At 37.2% G+C, this 16,246-nt stretch overlaps 1 protein-coding gene across 4 annotated transcripts in view; it reads right to left on the reverse strand.

The window, feature by feature from the left end:
* Positions 1 to 16,246, reverse strand: part of LOC131276696 (zinc finger protein 705F-like) — a 215,363-nt gene that overhangs the window by 132,621 nt on the left and 66,496 nt on the right. For all 4 annotated transcript variants that reach the window (XM_071212812.1, XM_058290213.2, XM_058290211.2 and 1 more), the window contains exons 3-4: positions 14,541 to 14,667; positions 12,994 to 13,085 (exon numbers count right to left, since the gene is read on the reverse strand). In XM_071212812.1, coding sequence (XP_071068913.1) covers positions 12,994 to 13,085; positions 14,541 to 14,667 — 219 coding nt within the window. The remainder of the gene's footprint in view (positions 1 to 12,993; positions 13,086 to 14,540; positions 14,668 to 16,246) is intronic.

Consider the following 16,246-nt stretch of genomic DNA (forward strand, 5'->3'; position numbering starts at 1 on the left):
CCCAGGCATTGAAGGACAAATACTACATGACCTCAATGATATGAAATAAGTAAACCAAGTGGCCTCAGAAAGCTAGAGACTGGATGATAGGCTTACAGGAAATTGGGGGGTAGAGGAAGGATGTAAGCTGACACCTACATGGGTGAAATCTATAAGCTGAGGTAAGTATTTGTATAAGGAAGGGATAAAATGGGGTCATAGGTTTACCTTTGGGTGGGAATTTGCAGGCTTGACGGGGGCTAGGGATGGGAGGATGGCAAGAAATTGGAGGAGGGTGGGGAAACATATGAACATAGTAGATTGTCAGGTATTTGGTTGAGAGTATAATGCTGGGAAAACCATCTCAAAAATATAATAAGGAAAGTTACCTGTTTAAGATGCTTAAAGGGGATAATCTGATGCAGGACAAGCTCCTAGGGAACATGTGAATATTCATTTTTGCCATAGTGTGTTTATATCATTGGATAGAGAACCATATAATGAGAGTGAAGATATACCCACATCCTGGGGATGACTGATGCCATTGAAAGAGGGAACATCTCTCAAGAGAAATGGTTCCTCTCAGTGCATTAAGTAAGTTGAGCATGTCAAGCCCTCAACACTGTTGCAACTATCTCTAAACATGGCCCTTCAAGCAATGAAGACTGACTGTCAGTGTGGGCCCTAAGGGGAGGGGGAAAGAGGTATTGAATAGATGGAACCAATTTAACTGTGTGGGCAATAGAAGTGTTTCACAAGAGTATGCAAGGATGGATATAGGACATGTAAAATTACATAAAAAATGTAGAGGGGCTGATAGGCTAAAATGTAAATCATAATGTAAAACATAACGTAACTAAAACTTTAGAAAACTGTATAGTCTAAAATATAAACCACAATGTAAACAGAAATGTTACCTTATTTGAAAGCTATTGTCTCAATATCTGTATATCAGTTCCAGTAAATTTAGTATGAATATGCAAAAAGATTATTGCTGTGGGAAAAGGTTTTATGTTGGATATATGGGAGTTCTGTATATTGTATATATGAATTACTGTGGTCTAAAACTCCTGTGAAGATAAGCTTAATAATTAGAAAAAAGAAAAGAAAAAGATAGGATGTAGACACTGAGAAAAGGATCAAAGTATTGCCTTGCTAATTTGCAAACATAGGAACACTTATTGTAGTGATGGAAGGCAAAACATCAAAAACAAAGCTTTTGCATTTTTAATTTTTTTCATACCCCTATTTATTTTTACCTTAATTTTTAAAAATTAATATATATTCTATATTGAATCTTTAAACTCATCAATATATTCTATTTTACTATTAATAGAACCTGGCAATATACTGGGCTTCACTTTTCAGGAAGTTTTGGATCACAGAGAGGTTCAACAATGGCAGCGGAGGAATACTGGTGTGGGATGTTATTGACGGGGACACATGGTTGGCAGGGAGTTCTCCAGGGCATTTATCTATGGTACATAAAAATGTTTGGATATTTTCATAGTGGATACAATTAAAAACGACAACTGAGGGAGTGTGGAGTTCCTCGCCAGGGGAGCTCTACCACAGAACCTAAAGGAACAGCAACAATCCCCCAAGTGAATAGTAAAGACTAAAAAGAATGAAGGTCTAACAATGAGCCCTTAATACTAATGACTATGCTTGTGAGCCTTTGCACCTGAAATAAGAACAAGGCATAGAGCTGCAGGGTGCCTAAGAGTTGCCTACTGAGAGCCTCCATGTTACTCCAATATGGCCAGTCTCAAAGCCAAACTCAGCATGAAAATGCATTGCCTTCCCCCCAGCATGGGAAATGAGTCCCGGTGATGAGCCTCCCTGGTGCCAAGGGATTACTACCAAGTACCAGCTGATGATGTAACCAGAAAATGGCCTTGAATAAAATGGCCTTGAATAAAAGGGTAAACCCTGAACCGCATAATATCTTAGTCTACATATAATACCAGGAGTTAAAAATGCTTTTTGACCTGAATCAAGGGGGAAATGGAAAGTACAAATGAGTTTATATGGCTATGAGTCTCCAAAAATAACCAGGAGGATATCAGAAGGTTGCCCTTATGCACACCGCAGTAGAGTCCCAGAGACAGATAAAGTAGATACAACCCAGGTATTGGTTCTTCTGAGGGCTACAAAGACCCACAGGTTCTATCAACATGGCAGATGGAGATCAGTGCCATGCCAGTTGGCCCTTCTTTGGAGTTGGTGTTTCTGTGTGATGGAGCTGGACTCAGATGTGATCTTTTTTCAGAAGCCTCTCCTGTTGGTTTTACCAGAACTGTAGTTGGTGATGGGGTTTAATATACACCCAGGCGATCTGAATCTCTGGACTGACCATATGATAGCCAGGCCCTGAGCCTCAACAGACTGCAGCTCTGGATTATTGGAATTAACTCACTCAGCTAACACAGAGTTGAAGAAGGTCAACCACCACATCAAGGAGCCAAGAGTGCCTACAACTGAAAGCAGGATTGCATCCAGCATCCATGTGGTATCTAAGCCCTCTCTTGATATAGATGTGGAATGGACACATCTATTCCAAGGTCCACAGGATAGAGGAATTGAATATGGATTAGAGTGGACTTACTGACATTCTATTCATGAACTATTTTGATTAGTAATCGAAGAAAATATGGCATTGGTGTGGAGAAAGTGGCCATGGTGTCTGCTGGGGGTGGAGAATGGGAGGAAGAGATGAGATGTGGAGGTGTTTTCGGGACTTGGATTTGTCCTGGGTGATGTTGCAGGTACAGTTACTGGACACTGTATGTCCTTCCATGGCCCAATGGCTGGAACGTGGGAGAGTATGGGATATGAAGTGGACCAATGACCATGATGCTGGAGCAGTGCTCAGAGATGTATTCACCAAATGCAATGAATGTCTCATGATGACGGAGGAGATGTTTCTATGGGGGGAAGAGTGGGGTGAGGGGGGTGGGGAGTACATAGGGACCCCATATTATTTTAATGTAATATTAAAAAAAATAAAGACCAAAAAATTTAAAAAAATAATTGTCATAGATGCAAAATATTAAAGATAGATTACCAGGGGAAAGTGGTGATAGTTAATCCATAATTATTTATTAAAATTTTTGGTGTCTATACATATAAATCCTGCACCACTGCACATCCCAGCAATTTCTAAAATTGTTTGCTCCAAATTCCAACAAATTCATGAATGGGGGTGTGAGAGACCATGCATGCCCAGTGTAAGCATCTCTTTGCATTGTCAGCTGCAGCAATACTGTCTTCCTGGTGGAGAAAAGGACCATACAGACTCATAAAGACCTTCTATCTGTGGCTGAGACAGTACTACTGCTTCAAAGGGAAATATGTTGTGTGTTCTTGTGGCTTGCTGGAAATAGGAGGGATTGTCAAGAGCTTTCAGGTCCTCCTGAGGCTGGAAAACTCCATCTCATACTGGGTCCTGGGCTATCAGTACCCTTCACCCAGGGAGTGCCCAATGACAGTATCATTGGTAAAATCAGGACCATGCTTGCCATGGCCGCAGGAAGTGACACAGCTGCATGTGAGGGTGGTGGAGACACCAATGAAAAATCCTGATACAATACCAGACAAATGCTTTGCTGTCCACGCATTGGCATCCTGAAGATACTGATACTCAGTGCTGATTCACTGATGGATCAGCCAAGCTGAAGACACCTGGCATTATATCTGTATAGAATGCAACTGATAAGAGAAGACACAATTTTTGTCTTTGTTTATAGTAATGCATCCTCTATAACTATGACATAAAAGACAAGGTGTAGTGAGAATAACAGAAATAATTGTAGTAACCCCAATCTTAGTAGGAAAGCATTCTGCAATCATTTAAAAGTAGGCATGAAATTAGCTGTATGTTTTTGATATTTGCAAGTTCTGGGGTCATATTTTTTTTTAATTATTAATAACCAGGACAGGATTTCCAAATCTTGACCATCGTAATGTCATTGCTTATAGTTCTTTAGGACCAGAGGTTTTGGAATCTATTAATATTTGATTATTAACAAGACAATTATTGCACTGTATTTTGATTGATACTCCTTACTAGGTCAATAATGGGTGGCAATGGGAATGATCTGGACCTCTCCTTGGCAAAATGAAATATTATGTACAAGACCCACACAGCCACCAGTGAAGATTCCAATCAGTGCAATGAAATATTGTTTCCTCTCAGATCAGGAACAAAGCAACCATATGTTTCCTATCATTTAGATATTTAATCACTGTCTCAGGAGTACCATACAAGGAACTATATTCACTTACTGGAGAAGATTAAAAAATCAAGAGACTCCACACATTCTTTTTCCCCCTAAACCTATAACATGTCTCCCAATGATATCAATAACTCAGCCTCTAGATACCCAATCATTTGCCCAAACACTTCAAACATTATCCCTATAGAAACACAATAACTGATGCACACCACCTTCACAATTGCCAAAAAGATGATTCCCCTGATTTTTTTTTGAATACATAATCCACCATGAATTTTCTCGAAGTCCATCAAGTAGTTTCATCCTCTTAATAAATACGTTTCCCTCTAACTTCAAGGTTTTATATGGTGATATTTTTACTTTATATTTAAAGAAGTTTTAGGTGACCAAAATGTTATATAAAATATAGGAGGGAAGCAGACTTGGCTCAGTGGTTAGGGTGTCCGTCTACCACATGGGAGGTCCATGGTTCAACCCTGGGCCTCGTTGACCCATGTGGAGCTAGCCCATGTGAAGTGCTGATGTGTGCAAGGAGTGCCCTGTCACACAGAGGTGTCTCCACGTAGGGGAACCCCATACACAAGGAATGCACCCCATAAGGAGAGGTGCTCAGCATGAGAGAAAGTTCAGCCTGCCCACGAATGGCACCACACACATGGAGAGCTGACACAACAGGATGACGCAGCAAAAAGAAACACAGATTCCCGTGCTGCTGACAACAACAGAAGCGGACAAAGGACATGCAGCAAATAGACACAGAGAACAGACAACTGGGGTAGGGGGAAGGGGAGAGAAATAAATAAATAAATCTTAAAAAAATATATAGGAGATTCCCATATGCACCAATCCCTCTCACATTTTCCATTATGAATAACAACTTAAATGAATATGGCACATTTGTAAAAAGTGATATCAAAACATTGCTACTAACCATAGTTAGGAGTTTTTATTATGACTCACACTTTGTAGCGTATAATTTTATAGGTTTTGAAAAAAATGGATGATGGTTTGTATCCATCAGTGCAATATCATACAGAACAATTTCAATGTCCATTTATAATTTTCCATTTTTAAATGTCCTATGTTCCAACTATTCTTGCCCCCTCCCCTCAAAACATCTGGTAACTACTAGCTCCATAACAATGTTAAAAGTCCTTCCATTTCTAAAATAAGTCTAATTTGGTCCATGGTTTCATTTCTCCTTAAGTTACTCATTCCTTAGTCCTGAGGATTTTGGAATGGTGATGCCTGCCCTGCTTGAGACTGAAAGGGGGCTTAGGCTTTATGGGAAAGCTGGAAAGAACAATTTTGCTTGCAGTTTTACTCTTTGCTTTTTGGAATGGGTGTTGTCCATCAACATCATTTGTTTAGTCTTGGGCAAGGCTGATGAACTGAAGAGTGGTATGGGTGGCAACAGTGCTGAGATTCAGGGTTCAACTGGCATATGAACAGACCTGGAGATTTAAGTCTCTTGCACCAACATTTAATGTAGATAGTACTAATTATAGGTGCAAATACAAGGGTAGAAGAATCTTCTGAAGGAAATGGTAAATGAGCCTTACTGTTACAGTGGGGAGATAGGTTGTCAAATGTTCCAAGGTAAGTCACAGTGGTGGGATGCTGATTTCATGGGGATCTGTGTTTTGTTTGCATTATTCAGGTTTCTCTAGAGCCCTCAGGACATCGTAGTTTGAGGCTGAAACTTCACCCATTCACTTGATCATAGATTCTCCTCAGATTGAGCATTGGCTCACCAATCTCTACTCACTTTTCATCTGCTGATGACATATATTCAAGGCTCTAGCTCTTGGAGTCTGTTCAATATCCTGAGTACATATCAGTGAAATAATGCAATATTAGCCCTTTAATGACTGGTTCACTTCACTCAACATTGCCTTCAAGATTCATTCATGTTGTCTCATGTCAATACTTCATGCCTTTATAGGGCAGAGTAATATTCCACTATATGTATATACCACATTTTATTTATTCATCCATTGAAGAAATCTTCAGTTGTATCCATCTTCCAGGAATTGTGAATAATGCTGTGATGAACATTGTTGTATGTATAGGTTCACATCCTTGCTTTCAATTCTCCAGTAATAGGACTGCCAGATCATAAGACAATTCGATTCTTTGCTTCCTAAGGAAGTGTAAATCCATCCTTCCCAGTGGCTGCAGCATTTCACATACCCGCAAGCAGTGCATGAGTATTCCTATTCCATCACATCCTCTCCAAAACATTATAGTTTTGTTTTGTTAATAGCAGTTAGGCTAATGGTGTAAGGTGCTATCCCATTGTTTTTTATTTGCATTTCCCTAAGAGCTGGTGTGACTGTTTGGGATTATTTATGAATACCAAAAGGAGAGATCATGTTTGTAAACTGCTCTTTACCTCTTGTTTGATAACTCTTTGATTGTGTTAGATTCAGGTGAGGTATCTGACTAAATTATGTTAAGATTAGGGATTTAATTCAGCCTCATAATTAGAGTGGAACTCAGGCACTGAGAAAACAGACTCACACAAAATTAGACATGTAGGAGAAGAACATAGAGAAATAAAGATGGTGCCAAGACACAGAAGAGGCTCCAGGAAGAAAGATGAGCCAGATAATCTACACCTGACCTTTTGAAGAGAAGAGAGCAGCTGACTTCAAAATGAAACATGCCTTGGGGAGAGACATGAGCCATATGCCAACCTACAGCTGAAGTCAGAAGAAGCTGGGGCCATAGAGCCTTAAGAAGAATGAGGGCTGAATCCTCACAGACATTGCCCATCACCTTATTTCAACAAGTGGCAAATGATTTTGGGTGAGAAAACACCTCTGATGGTACCTTGAGTTGGACTCCTTAGGGACCTGTGATTGTAAGCTTCTACACCCAAATAAATACCCTTTATAAAAGCCAACAGATTTCTGGTATTGTGTATTAGCACTCCTTTAGCTGATTAATGCTGCTGGTGATGTTGAGCATCTTTTCAAGTAATTTTAGCCATTTGTACTTCTCTTTGGAAAAGTGTCTATTCAAATAACTTACCCATTTTTTAAATGGGATGTTTTTATTTTTGAGATGTATGACTTTTTCATCTAGGCTGGATATTAGGCTCTTATCATATAAGTGGTTTACAAATATTGTCTACAACTGAGAGGGCTGCCTTTTCACTTTCTTAACAAACTCATTTGAAGCACAAAGGTTTTAATTTTCAGGGTATCTCATTTATCTATTTTTCTTTATTGTTCATCCTTTGGGTGTAATGTTTATGAAACCATTACCTACATAGTGATGTCATAGATGCATACCTACATGATCTTCCAGGATTTTTGTGGTCTTCACTGTTACATTAAAGTCTTTGATCCATCTTGAGTTAAAATTTTATAGCGCATGAGATGGTGATCCTCTTTTATACTTTAACATATATATATCCAGTTCGAGCCCCATTTACTGAGACTATTCTGTTGCAGTTGAGTGGGCTTGGTGGTCTTGTCAAATATCAGTTGGCTGTATATGTGTGGGACTATATCAGGACTCTCAATTTGGCTCCATTGGTCAGTATGTCTATTCTTGTGACAGTATAATGAATTTTACTACTGTAGATTTGTAGTATGTTCTAAAGTCAGGTAGTGTGATTCCTCCAATTTCAATTTTCTTTTTCAAGTTGTTTTAGGCTAGTTTGGACCCCCTGCCCTTCCAAATATTTTTGATAATTGACTTTTCTGTTTCAGTATATATTTCTGCTGGAATTTTTATTAGTATTGCATTCAATTTGTTAATTTATGCAGGACATCCTAATAATATTTTGTCTTCCTATCCATGAGCATGGAATAGACTTCCATTTATATGGATCTACATTAATTTCGATTAGCAATGTTGTGTACTTTTCTGAGTACAAGTCCTTTACACATATAAATTTATTCCTAGATATTTGATTCTTTTTGTTGCTATTGTAAATGGTAATTTATTCTTGATTTCTTCCTCAGATTGTTCATTATTTTACAGAAATGCTATTGATTTTTGTGTGTTCATCTTATATCCTACCACTTTATTGAACTGGTTTGTCAGATCTAGAAGCTTTTTTGTGCATTTTTGGGACTTTCTACAAATAGGGTTGTGTCATCTGCAAATAGCGAAATTTTTATTTTTCCTTTCCAATTTGGATTCATTTGTTTCTTTTTCTCACATAGGTGCTCATGTAAGTACTTGCAATACAATGTTAACCAAGAGTGGCAACGGTGTGAATACTTGTCTTTTTTAGATCTTAAAGGGAAAGCCTTTAGCATCTCACCTTAGAGTATGAAGTTAGCTATGGGTTTCTCATATATGCCATTTATCAAGTTGAGGAAATTTACTTCTAATACTATCTTTTGAAGTGTTTGTGATAAAAAAAAATGCATGCTATGTTTTGTCAGTTGCATTCTCTGCATAAACAGAGATAATTGATTTTTTTCTTTGATATGTCAATGTGCTTTATTATATCAATTTTCTTCTTTTGAACCATCCTTGCATACATGAGATAAAATCCACTTGATCATGGTGTATAATTTGTTGTGTGGTTGGATATGGTTAGCAAGGTTATTTGGACATCTTTTATTAGTTCTTCCATGTTGTGTGACTCCTCTTACATTTTAGTTTCTTCACTATGCTGGACCATAAATTCTGGTTTCTTAATATGGAGTAATATTTTTTCCTGATGTCTAGACATCAGTTTATTTTGAGGTTCACATTCAGTTTGTTAGTTCCTCATTATACTCTAGGGTTTTATTTTTGATTGGTTTTCTACAATGAGACTCTTTATCACTCAGTTCCACTTTTTCTATATTCTTATTGCCCATTTCAACAGAAAAAAAAATTATTCAAAAAAGAGACAAAAGAAAAAGAGAAAAAATTAAAAAAGGAAAAAGTACAAAAAGAAACAGAAAAAGTTAATAATAAGAGGAGTAATAGAAATAAAATTTTAAAATGTGAATATATAGAAAGGACAAACTGAAAATAGAGAAATGTCTTAATACGTCAAAAGAGAAGACAAAACTGGGAAAGGAGGGAAGAAAATAAGAGGAAATTATGACAGAGTATTAGAGATGAAAGGAAAAGTGAAGAGGAAGGAAAGAGAAATAAGAAAAGAGATGAAATAATAATATGAAAAGGGAAGGAAAATCACAAAAATGGAGGATAATAAAAATAGGGAAAATTAAAAAAAATTTTAAAAATGAGAAGTGGGAAGCGAAAGAAATACAAAAGCAAGAGAAGAAGAAATGAAAATGAGGAAGAGGAGAGGAAGAAACAAATAGGCAAACAAAACAATACAAAAGGAAACAAATTTGGTTCTCCCTTTCAGGTCACCAGATGCACTCGGACTGCTTGTTTTGGGCAATTGACCACCCCACAAAAATATAAAAAAACAGGCCTCTACCTCAGTCCACCAGGACCTCACCTGTCTACTCTTATCTGGCTGCTTTTACGTGCCAAACAATCCATCCACAGGTAGCCTCTATGCCAGAACCCACATAAAGAAAAAATGATTTTAAAGACTGTAAAGAAAAGGGAACAAACAGAAAAAACACTTTTCGCTAATTTCCCTCAGCTCCCTTCATATTTCATTCAGCTCTAGCTACTCTAAGCTGCTTGGGCATAGACCCACCTGTATGATTGCCCCTCAGCAACTTCTGTGGTCCCTGAGAGCTGATTGTCTTACCTTCACCCAGAGTGAGATGTGGGAATCTCTATTCCTGTATAGATAACATGAATGTGGTTTCCTTGCTGTCTCAGAGCTCCAATGTTCTTTAAGATTAAAATATTCATTGCATGCTTTCACACATAAATGACATTCATGAGATTTCTCTCCAGTGTGAGTTCCTTCATGTTTTTTTAAAAGAAGAGTGATGAAAGATGTGTTTCTCACACAGATGAAATTCATGGAATTTCTCACCCGTGTAAGTTCTCTCATTTTGTTTTGGAGAAGAGGATTGAACAAGGCTTTCACATAAAGATGACATTCATGGAGTTTTTCTCCAGCATGACATTTCTCATGGTATTTAAGGCAAGAGGATGCAGTGAGGACTTTCCCACAGAGATGACATTCATAGAACTTCTCTCCAGTGTGAGTTCTCGTATGTCACTTAAGTTTGGAAAATCGACTAAAAGCTTTCTCACTCAGATGATATTCATGGGGTTTTCTCACTAGTGTTAGTTCTTTCATGGTGTTTAAGTTTAGCATATTGACCAAAGCCTTTGTGACATAGATGGAATTCATGAGTTTTTCTCTCCAGTGTGAGTTCTCTCATGTCTTTTAAGGGAAGAGCAATTAGTGAAGCATTTCCCACATACATGACATGCATAGGGCTTCTCACCAGTGTGAGTTCGCAAATGTCGTTTAAGGTGACAATGTTGAATGAATCCTTTGTCACATAGATGACATTGATGAGGTTTCTCTCCAGTGTGAATTCTCTCATGTATTTTAAGGTAAGAATGTTGACTGAAATATTTGCCACATAGATGACATTCATGGGGTTTCTCTCCAGTGTGAATTCTCTCATGTCGTTTAAGGTAAGAGTAAACAGTGAAGCATTTCCCACATATAGAACACGCATAGGGTTTCTCACCAGAGTGAATCCTCTCATGTTGTTTAAGGGAAAAGTAACCAGTGAAGCATTTCCCACATAGAGAACATGCATAGGGTTTCTCACCAGTGTGAGTTCTCACATGATCTTTAAGCTGAAAACGTTGAATGAATCCTTTGTCACATAGATGACATTGATGAGGTTTCTCTCCAGTGTGAGTTCTCACATGTGTTTTAAGGGAAGAACTTTGACTGAAACATTTGCCACATAGATGACATTCATGGGGTTTCTCTCCAGTATGAGTTCTTTTATGTTGTTTAAGGGAAAAGCAATTAGCAAAGCATTTCCCACATAGATGACATTCATGGGGTTTCTCTCCAGTGTGATTACTCTTATGTTGTTTAAGGGAAGAGTAACCTGTGAAGCATTTCCCACATAGAGAACATGCATAGGGTTTCTCACCAGTGTGAGTTCTCACATGTTTTTTAAGCTGAAAACGTTGAATCCTTTGTCACATAGATGACATTGATGAGGTTTCTCTCCAGTGTGAGTTCTCACATGTGTTTTAAGGGAAGAACGTTCACTGAAACGTTTGCCACATAGATGACATTCATGGGGTTTCTCTCCAGTGTGAGTTCTTTTATGTTTTTTAAGGGAAGAGCAATTAGCAAAGCATTTCCCACATAGATGACATTCATGTGGTTTCTCTCCAGTGTGAATCCTCTCATGTTCTTTAAGGGAAGAGTAAACAGTGAAGCATTTCCCACATATAGAACACGCATAGGGTTTCTCACCAGTGTGAACCCTCTCATGTCGTTTAAGGGAAGCGTAAACAGTGAAGCATTTCCCACATATAGAACACGCATAGGGTTTCTCACCAGTGTGAATCCTCTTATGTTTTTTAAGGGAAGAGTAACCAGTGAAGCATTTCCCACATAGAGAACATGCATAGGGTTTCTCACCAGTGTGTGTTCTCACATGTTCTTTAAGCTGAGAACGTTGAATGAATCCTTTGTCACATAGATGACATTGATGAGGTTTCTCTCCAGTGTGAGTTCTCACATGTGTTTTAAGGGAAGAACGTTGACTGAAACATTTGCCACATAGATGACATTCATGGGGTTTCTCTCCAGTGTGAGTTCTTTTATGTTTTTTAAGGGAAGAGCATTTAGCAAAGCATTTCCCACATAGATGACATTCATGGGGTTTCTCTCCAGTGTGAATCCTCTCATGTTCTTTAAGGGAAGAGTAAACAGTGAAGCATTTCCCACATATAGAACACGCATAGGGTTTCTCACCAGTGTGAGTTCTCACATGTTTTTTAAGGGCAGAACGTTGACTGAATCCTTTGTCACATAGATGACATTGATGAGGGTTCTCTCCAGTGTGAGTTAACACATGTTGTTTAAGGCGATAATGTTGACTGAAACATTTGCCACACAGAAGACACTCATGAGGTTTCTCTCCAGAGTGAGTCTTCTCATGTTGTTTAAAGGAAGAGCAAGAAACAAAATATTTCCCACAAAGATGGCGTAAGTAGTGTTTCTGGGCAGTATGAGTTCTTTTATTTTCTTTAAAATGAGAATAGTGATATTCATGAATCTGCTTATGCTGACTAATAACTGAGTGGTTCCTGAGTAATTTTGCCATCAGACTCCTAAAATATGGTTTCTTTGTCTTGCAAATTAAAGCATATTGTGTCACTGTGGATCTGTCAGTGGTATCTTCTTTCAAATAATTGTATTTGAAAGAATTCCTTTTAATGTTAGATCTCTGCTGTGGGGAACTAGATGAGAGACTGTAAAACATTTGTCAATATACATGAATTTCTTTATTTCCATGCATATAAATTCTACACTAATCCTTCAGTGATAGAATCCAATTAAATAATTCCCTTGTTACATTCATAAATACATTATTCTTCTCCATAACACAGAGATAGTCTTCATTACAGAAATCCAATATCAGAGTTATCTGATAAATTTTGAACTTCACTATGTGTTAAAGATTACATATGTGAAACCTATTTATGCAATTCTTTTAAATATTTTCTCAGGTTAGAGTTTTGGCTTAGGTTAATTTTCCTTAAATTCAAACTCAGATTTTTTCTAGATTAGAATTTAATCCCAAAATTGATTAAATTAGGCTATTTTACTAAAGTCCTAATTTACTCTATCTCCAGGTATCTATGTGGAAACTAGGGTTCACACATTGATACTTACCAATGACATGATTTCAGAAGTATCTTTCCTACAGATAGGTGGGTTGAATATCATTTCTATCATTTCCCATTTTTTAGAGACTCTTTTGCTACCTGTAATAATTGGGGAAAAAATTTACATGTTAGGGTACGATTCAGGGCGTGAAAATGTTTAAAGTTTCCAAGGATCTCTCTCAGTATGTGTTCAACATTCAGAATTATCAGGAAAAGGGAATGAAATTGAATACTCTAAACAAAAAAACTATTATATCCACTTATAATGGGCAAAATTGCATATATGATTTTTGAAAAACTGAACAAATGTATATTAATACTACAAGAAGTTAATATCAGGCAAAAAACATGCTAAGTGAAAGAAACCACTTGCAAAATACTATGCATTATATGATTCCATTTATATAAAATGTAAATATAAGTCAATTTATAAAGAAATAAGTCTACTGATTATGTAAGACTGGCGAAGGACTGCTAACAGGGTGTAGTTTTTATTTTGGTGTAATAAAATTGTTCTAAAATGTTTTTCTGTTGATGAATGCACACCATTTGATTATAATAAAAGCCACTGATTATACCCTTTGGAAAGATTGTATGGTATATGAGTATATCTCAGAAAAACTTCTTAATAAATAAATAAATAAATAACAAAAAATAGCCAGAAATACCAGCTATATAAAACAGCTGAAGCATACATAAATTGAGAAGTGAAGAATCTTATGTGTCTGGTTTTTGTTTGTTATAATTATTGAAATAAAAGGTTCTAATTACATTAGTGATACTTCAGAGAAAGTAAAGAATCCCGTTAATTCTAAATAGGAAGAAATCTGTTTCCACAGTGACTGAATATACTTTAAAACAATTTGATTGATACATATTAGTGAAGCATATGATCCATTCAGGGTGTACAAATCAATGGTATTTGGAATAATAACATCACTGGGCAATCATTACTTCAAGCATTATTAGAGCAGTTTCACTACTTTAATAATAATAAACAAAAAAAATTCATCGCCTCTCAATCTCTCTATGCTTCATGAGATTCATTTTATGTTGAAAAAAAATCAAATAAACTTATTCCATCAGAATTATCTAAATTCTATCTGGGAAAGTAATATGCAAATTTTTTTTAACTGTTCTGAAAACTCAGCATAGCCCTTGCAGCAGAATACTTATTTCACAATGACTATTTATCCATTCAAACAGCATTCACTGAGTTCTCCACACTGCACAGAGTGTTGGAAATGGAGATTCACAAAGGACATTAAGTTGTGGTCAAGATTAAATTATATTGGATTGAAATAGAGGTAAGTAAAAGAAAGGAACAAATTTCATTTAGGCAATTGTATGTGTTATAAAATAATATATTTAAATTACAATATATAAAATATAAGTAAAATAATGATTACATGACAATATAAAAAACCTGATCTTGCTATCTGAATAAATGGAAGATGATTTATAGTAAATAGATAGGTAAATGGTAGCTACATAGGTGGGATAGATGGTAAACAGAGATAGACAAAGTTGATAAATATATTTTTAGATTCTTACCCACTGAGACCAGGTGATTGATATTCTCCAGCATCACTTCTCTGAATAGCTTTCTCTGGGAGGAGTCTAGCATGTCCCACTCTTCCTGGGTGAAGTCTACAGCTACATCTTTCAAGGTAATTAACTCCTAAAACATCATAGCAATTTTGGTTCACATAGGGCTATCTGTAACAATGTCTTGAGTGTGATGCTCAAATTACATCACTAACCTCTACAATAAACTTTCATATTATACTGAGATCTCTTAACCATAAAGGCTCTTTCATATTTAATGATTCCCCATTTTGGCCAAGGTCTTTTTCCAAATTAATCACTAGTTGGTGCTTCATATTAATCCCTTGGTGCCAGGGAGCCTCATCCCTGGAGGTCATATCCCATGCAGGGGTTATAAAGTAGTGTTTTATTTGCTCATCAGTGGTCTGGTATTTTGTGTTTGCTTTTATTAGCATTGCTTATGTACTTGAGAGATTCTTGCCTCTCTATTTGAGAATGTAGCAGGAATCCCCAGGATGGGCGTTTACAATTTTGTTGTGTGGGTCTCTACCCACTTAAGATAACATTCTAAGCAAACATGAACACATTCATATTTCAAAGGGGCATGTTCCAGGTACACCTTTCCCCATACATCCTCATACTTGATAACACCCAGCACCAGTGACCCTCTCCTGCAATATTTGCCAAAATAACACTCCCCACAATGTATTATCAACTACAGCCCCCCACCTCCCCAAAGATCAACTGTTCCTTACTCCTGCCCTCCCCTCAGCTCCATAAAGAGCCCAAGCCACCCCCCCCAACCGTCACATACTCACATTGAGTACTACTGGCCCCACTCACAATGTTCCTCCACCATTAGCCCATCTTTTGCCAAAACAAACCCATCCACTTTATCATAGTTTCTCCCCACTTTGAGCATCACCTCACCACTCTCCACTCCCTTTTATATCCTGGCAAACTATCTGCCAGAATCTATCTCTGTGAGTCTGCTAAATATCCTTAGTATCAATGAGATCAGGTAATATTCCTCTCTTAGTGACTGGTTATATCACTCATCATAAAGTACTTGGGTTCTTTCATGTTGTCTCATATGTCAATACTTATTCCTTCTTACAGCTTAATAATATTACATCACATTATATACCACATCTTGTTTATCCATTCATCCCTTGATGTAAACTTGTGTTGCTTCCAACTTTTGGATGTAGTGAATAATACTGCAATGAATATTTGTGTGCATATATAAGTTAATGACCCTACTTTCAATTCTTTTGGAGATATTCCTAGTTTTGGAATTGTTTGGTCATATGGCAATTCTATACTTGGCTTCCTGAGGAACAGTGAAGCTGTTCTTCAAAATGGCTGCACCATTCTACATTCCCACTACCAGTGGATGAGTGTTCCTATTCCTCCACATTCTCTCATAAAAATGGGCATTATCTTGCAACATTTGTCAACCAATTTCCCCAATGTAACAGAGTTAAGACTCATTTATTTTCCTACACATGATTCTTCCACCCCTTTTCTTTGAGCCAATGAAGAGTATCTTACCAGTTAAATATATATCCCTGAGACTTTAATCTTCAGACTGTTCCTATGTCACCTGAGCCCTGAATCTCAGCAGAGGTGCAACCAACACCTAATCTCCAGTTCATCAGACTCACACAGGACAACTAACATAATGTTGATGCTGGAAAAGCCCCATGCCC

The sequence above is a fragment of the Dasypus novemcinctus genome, chromosome 30 (assembly GCF_030445035.2).
Source record: "Dasypus novemcinctus isolate mDasNov1 chromosome 30, mDasNov1.1.hap2, whole genome shotgun sequence".
NCBI classification, from domain to species: Eukaryota; Metazoa; Chordata; class Mammalia; order Cingulata; family Dasypodidae; genus Dasypus; species Dasypus novemcinctus.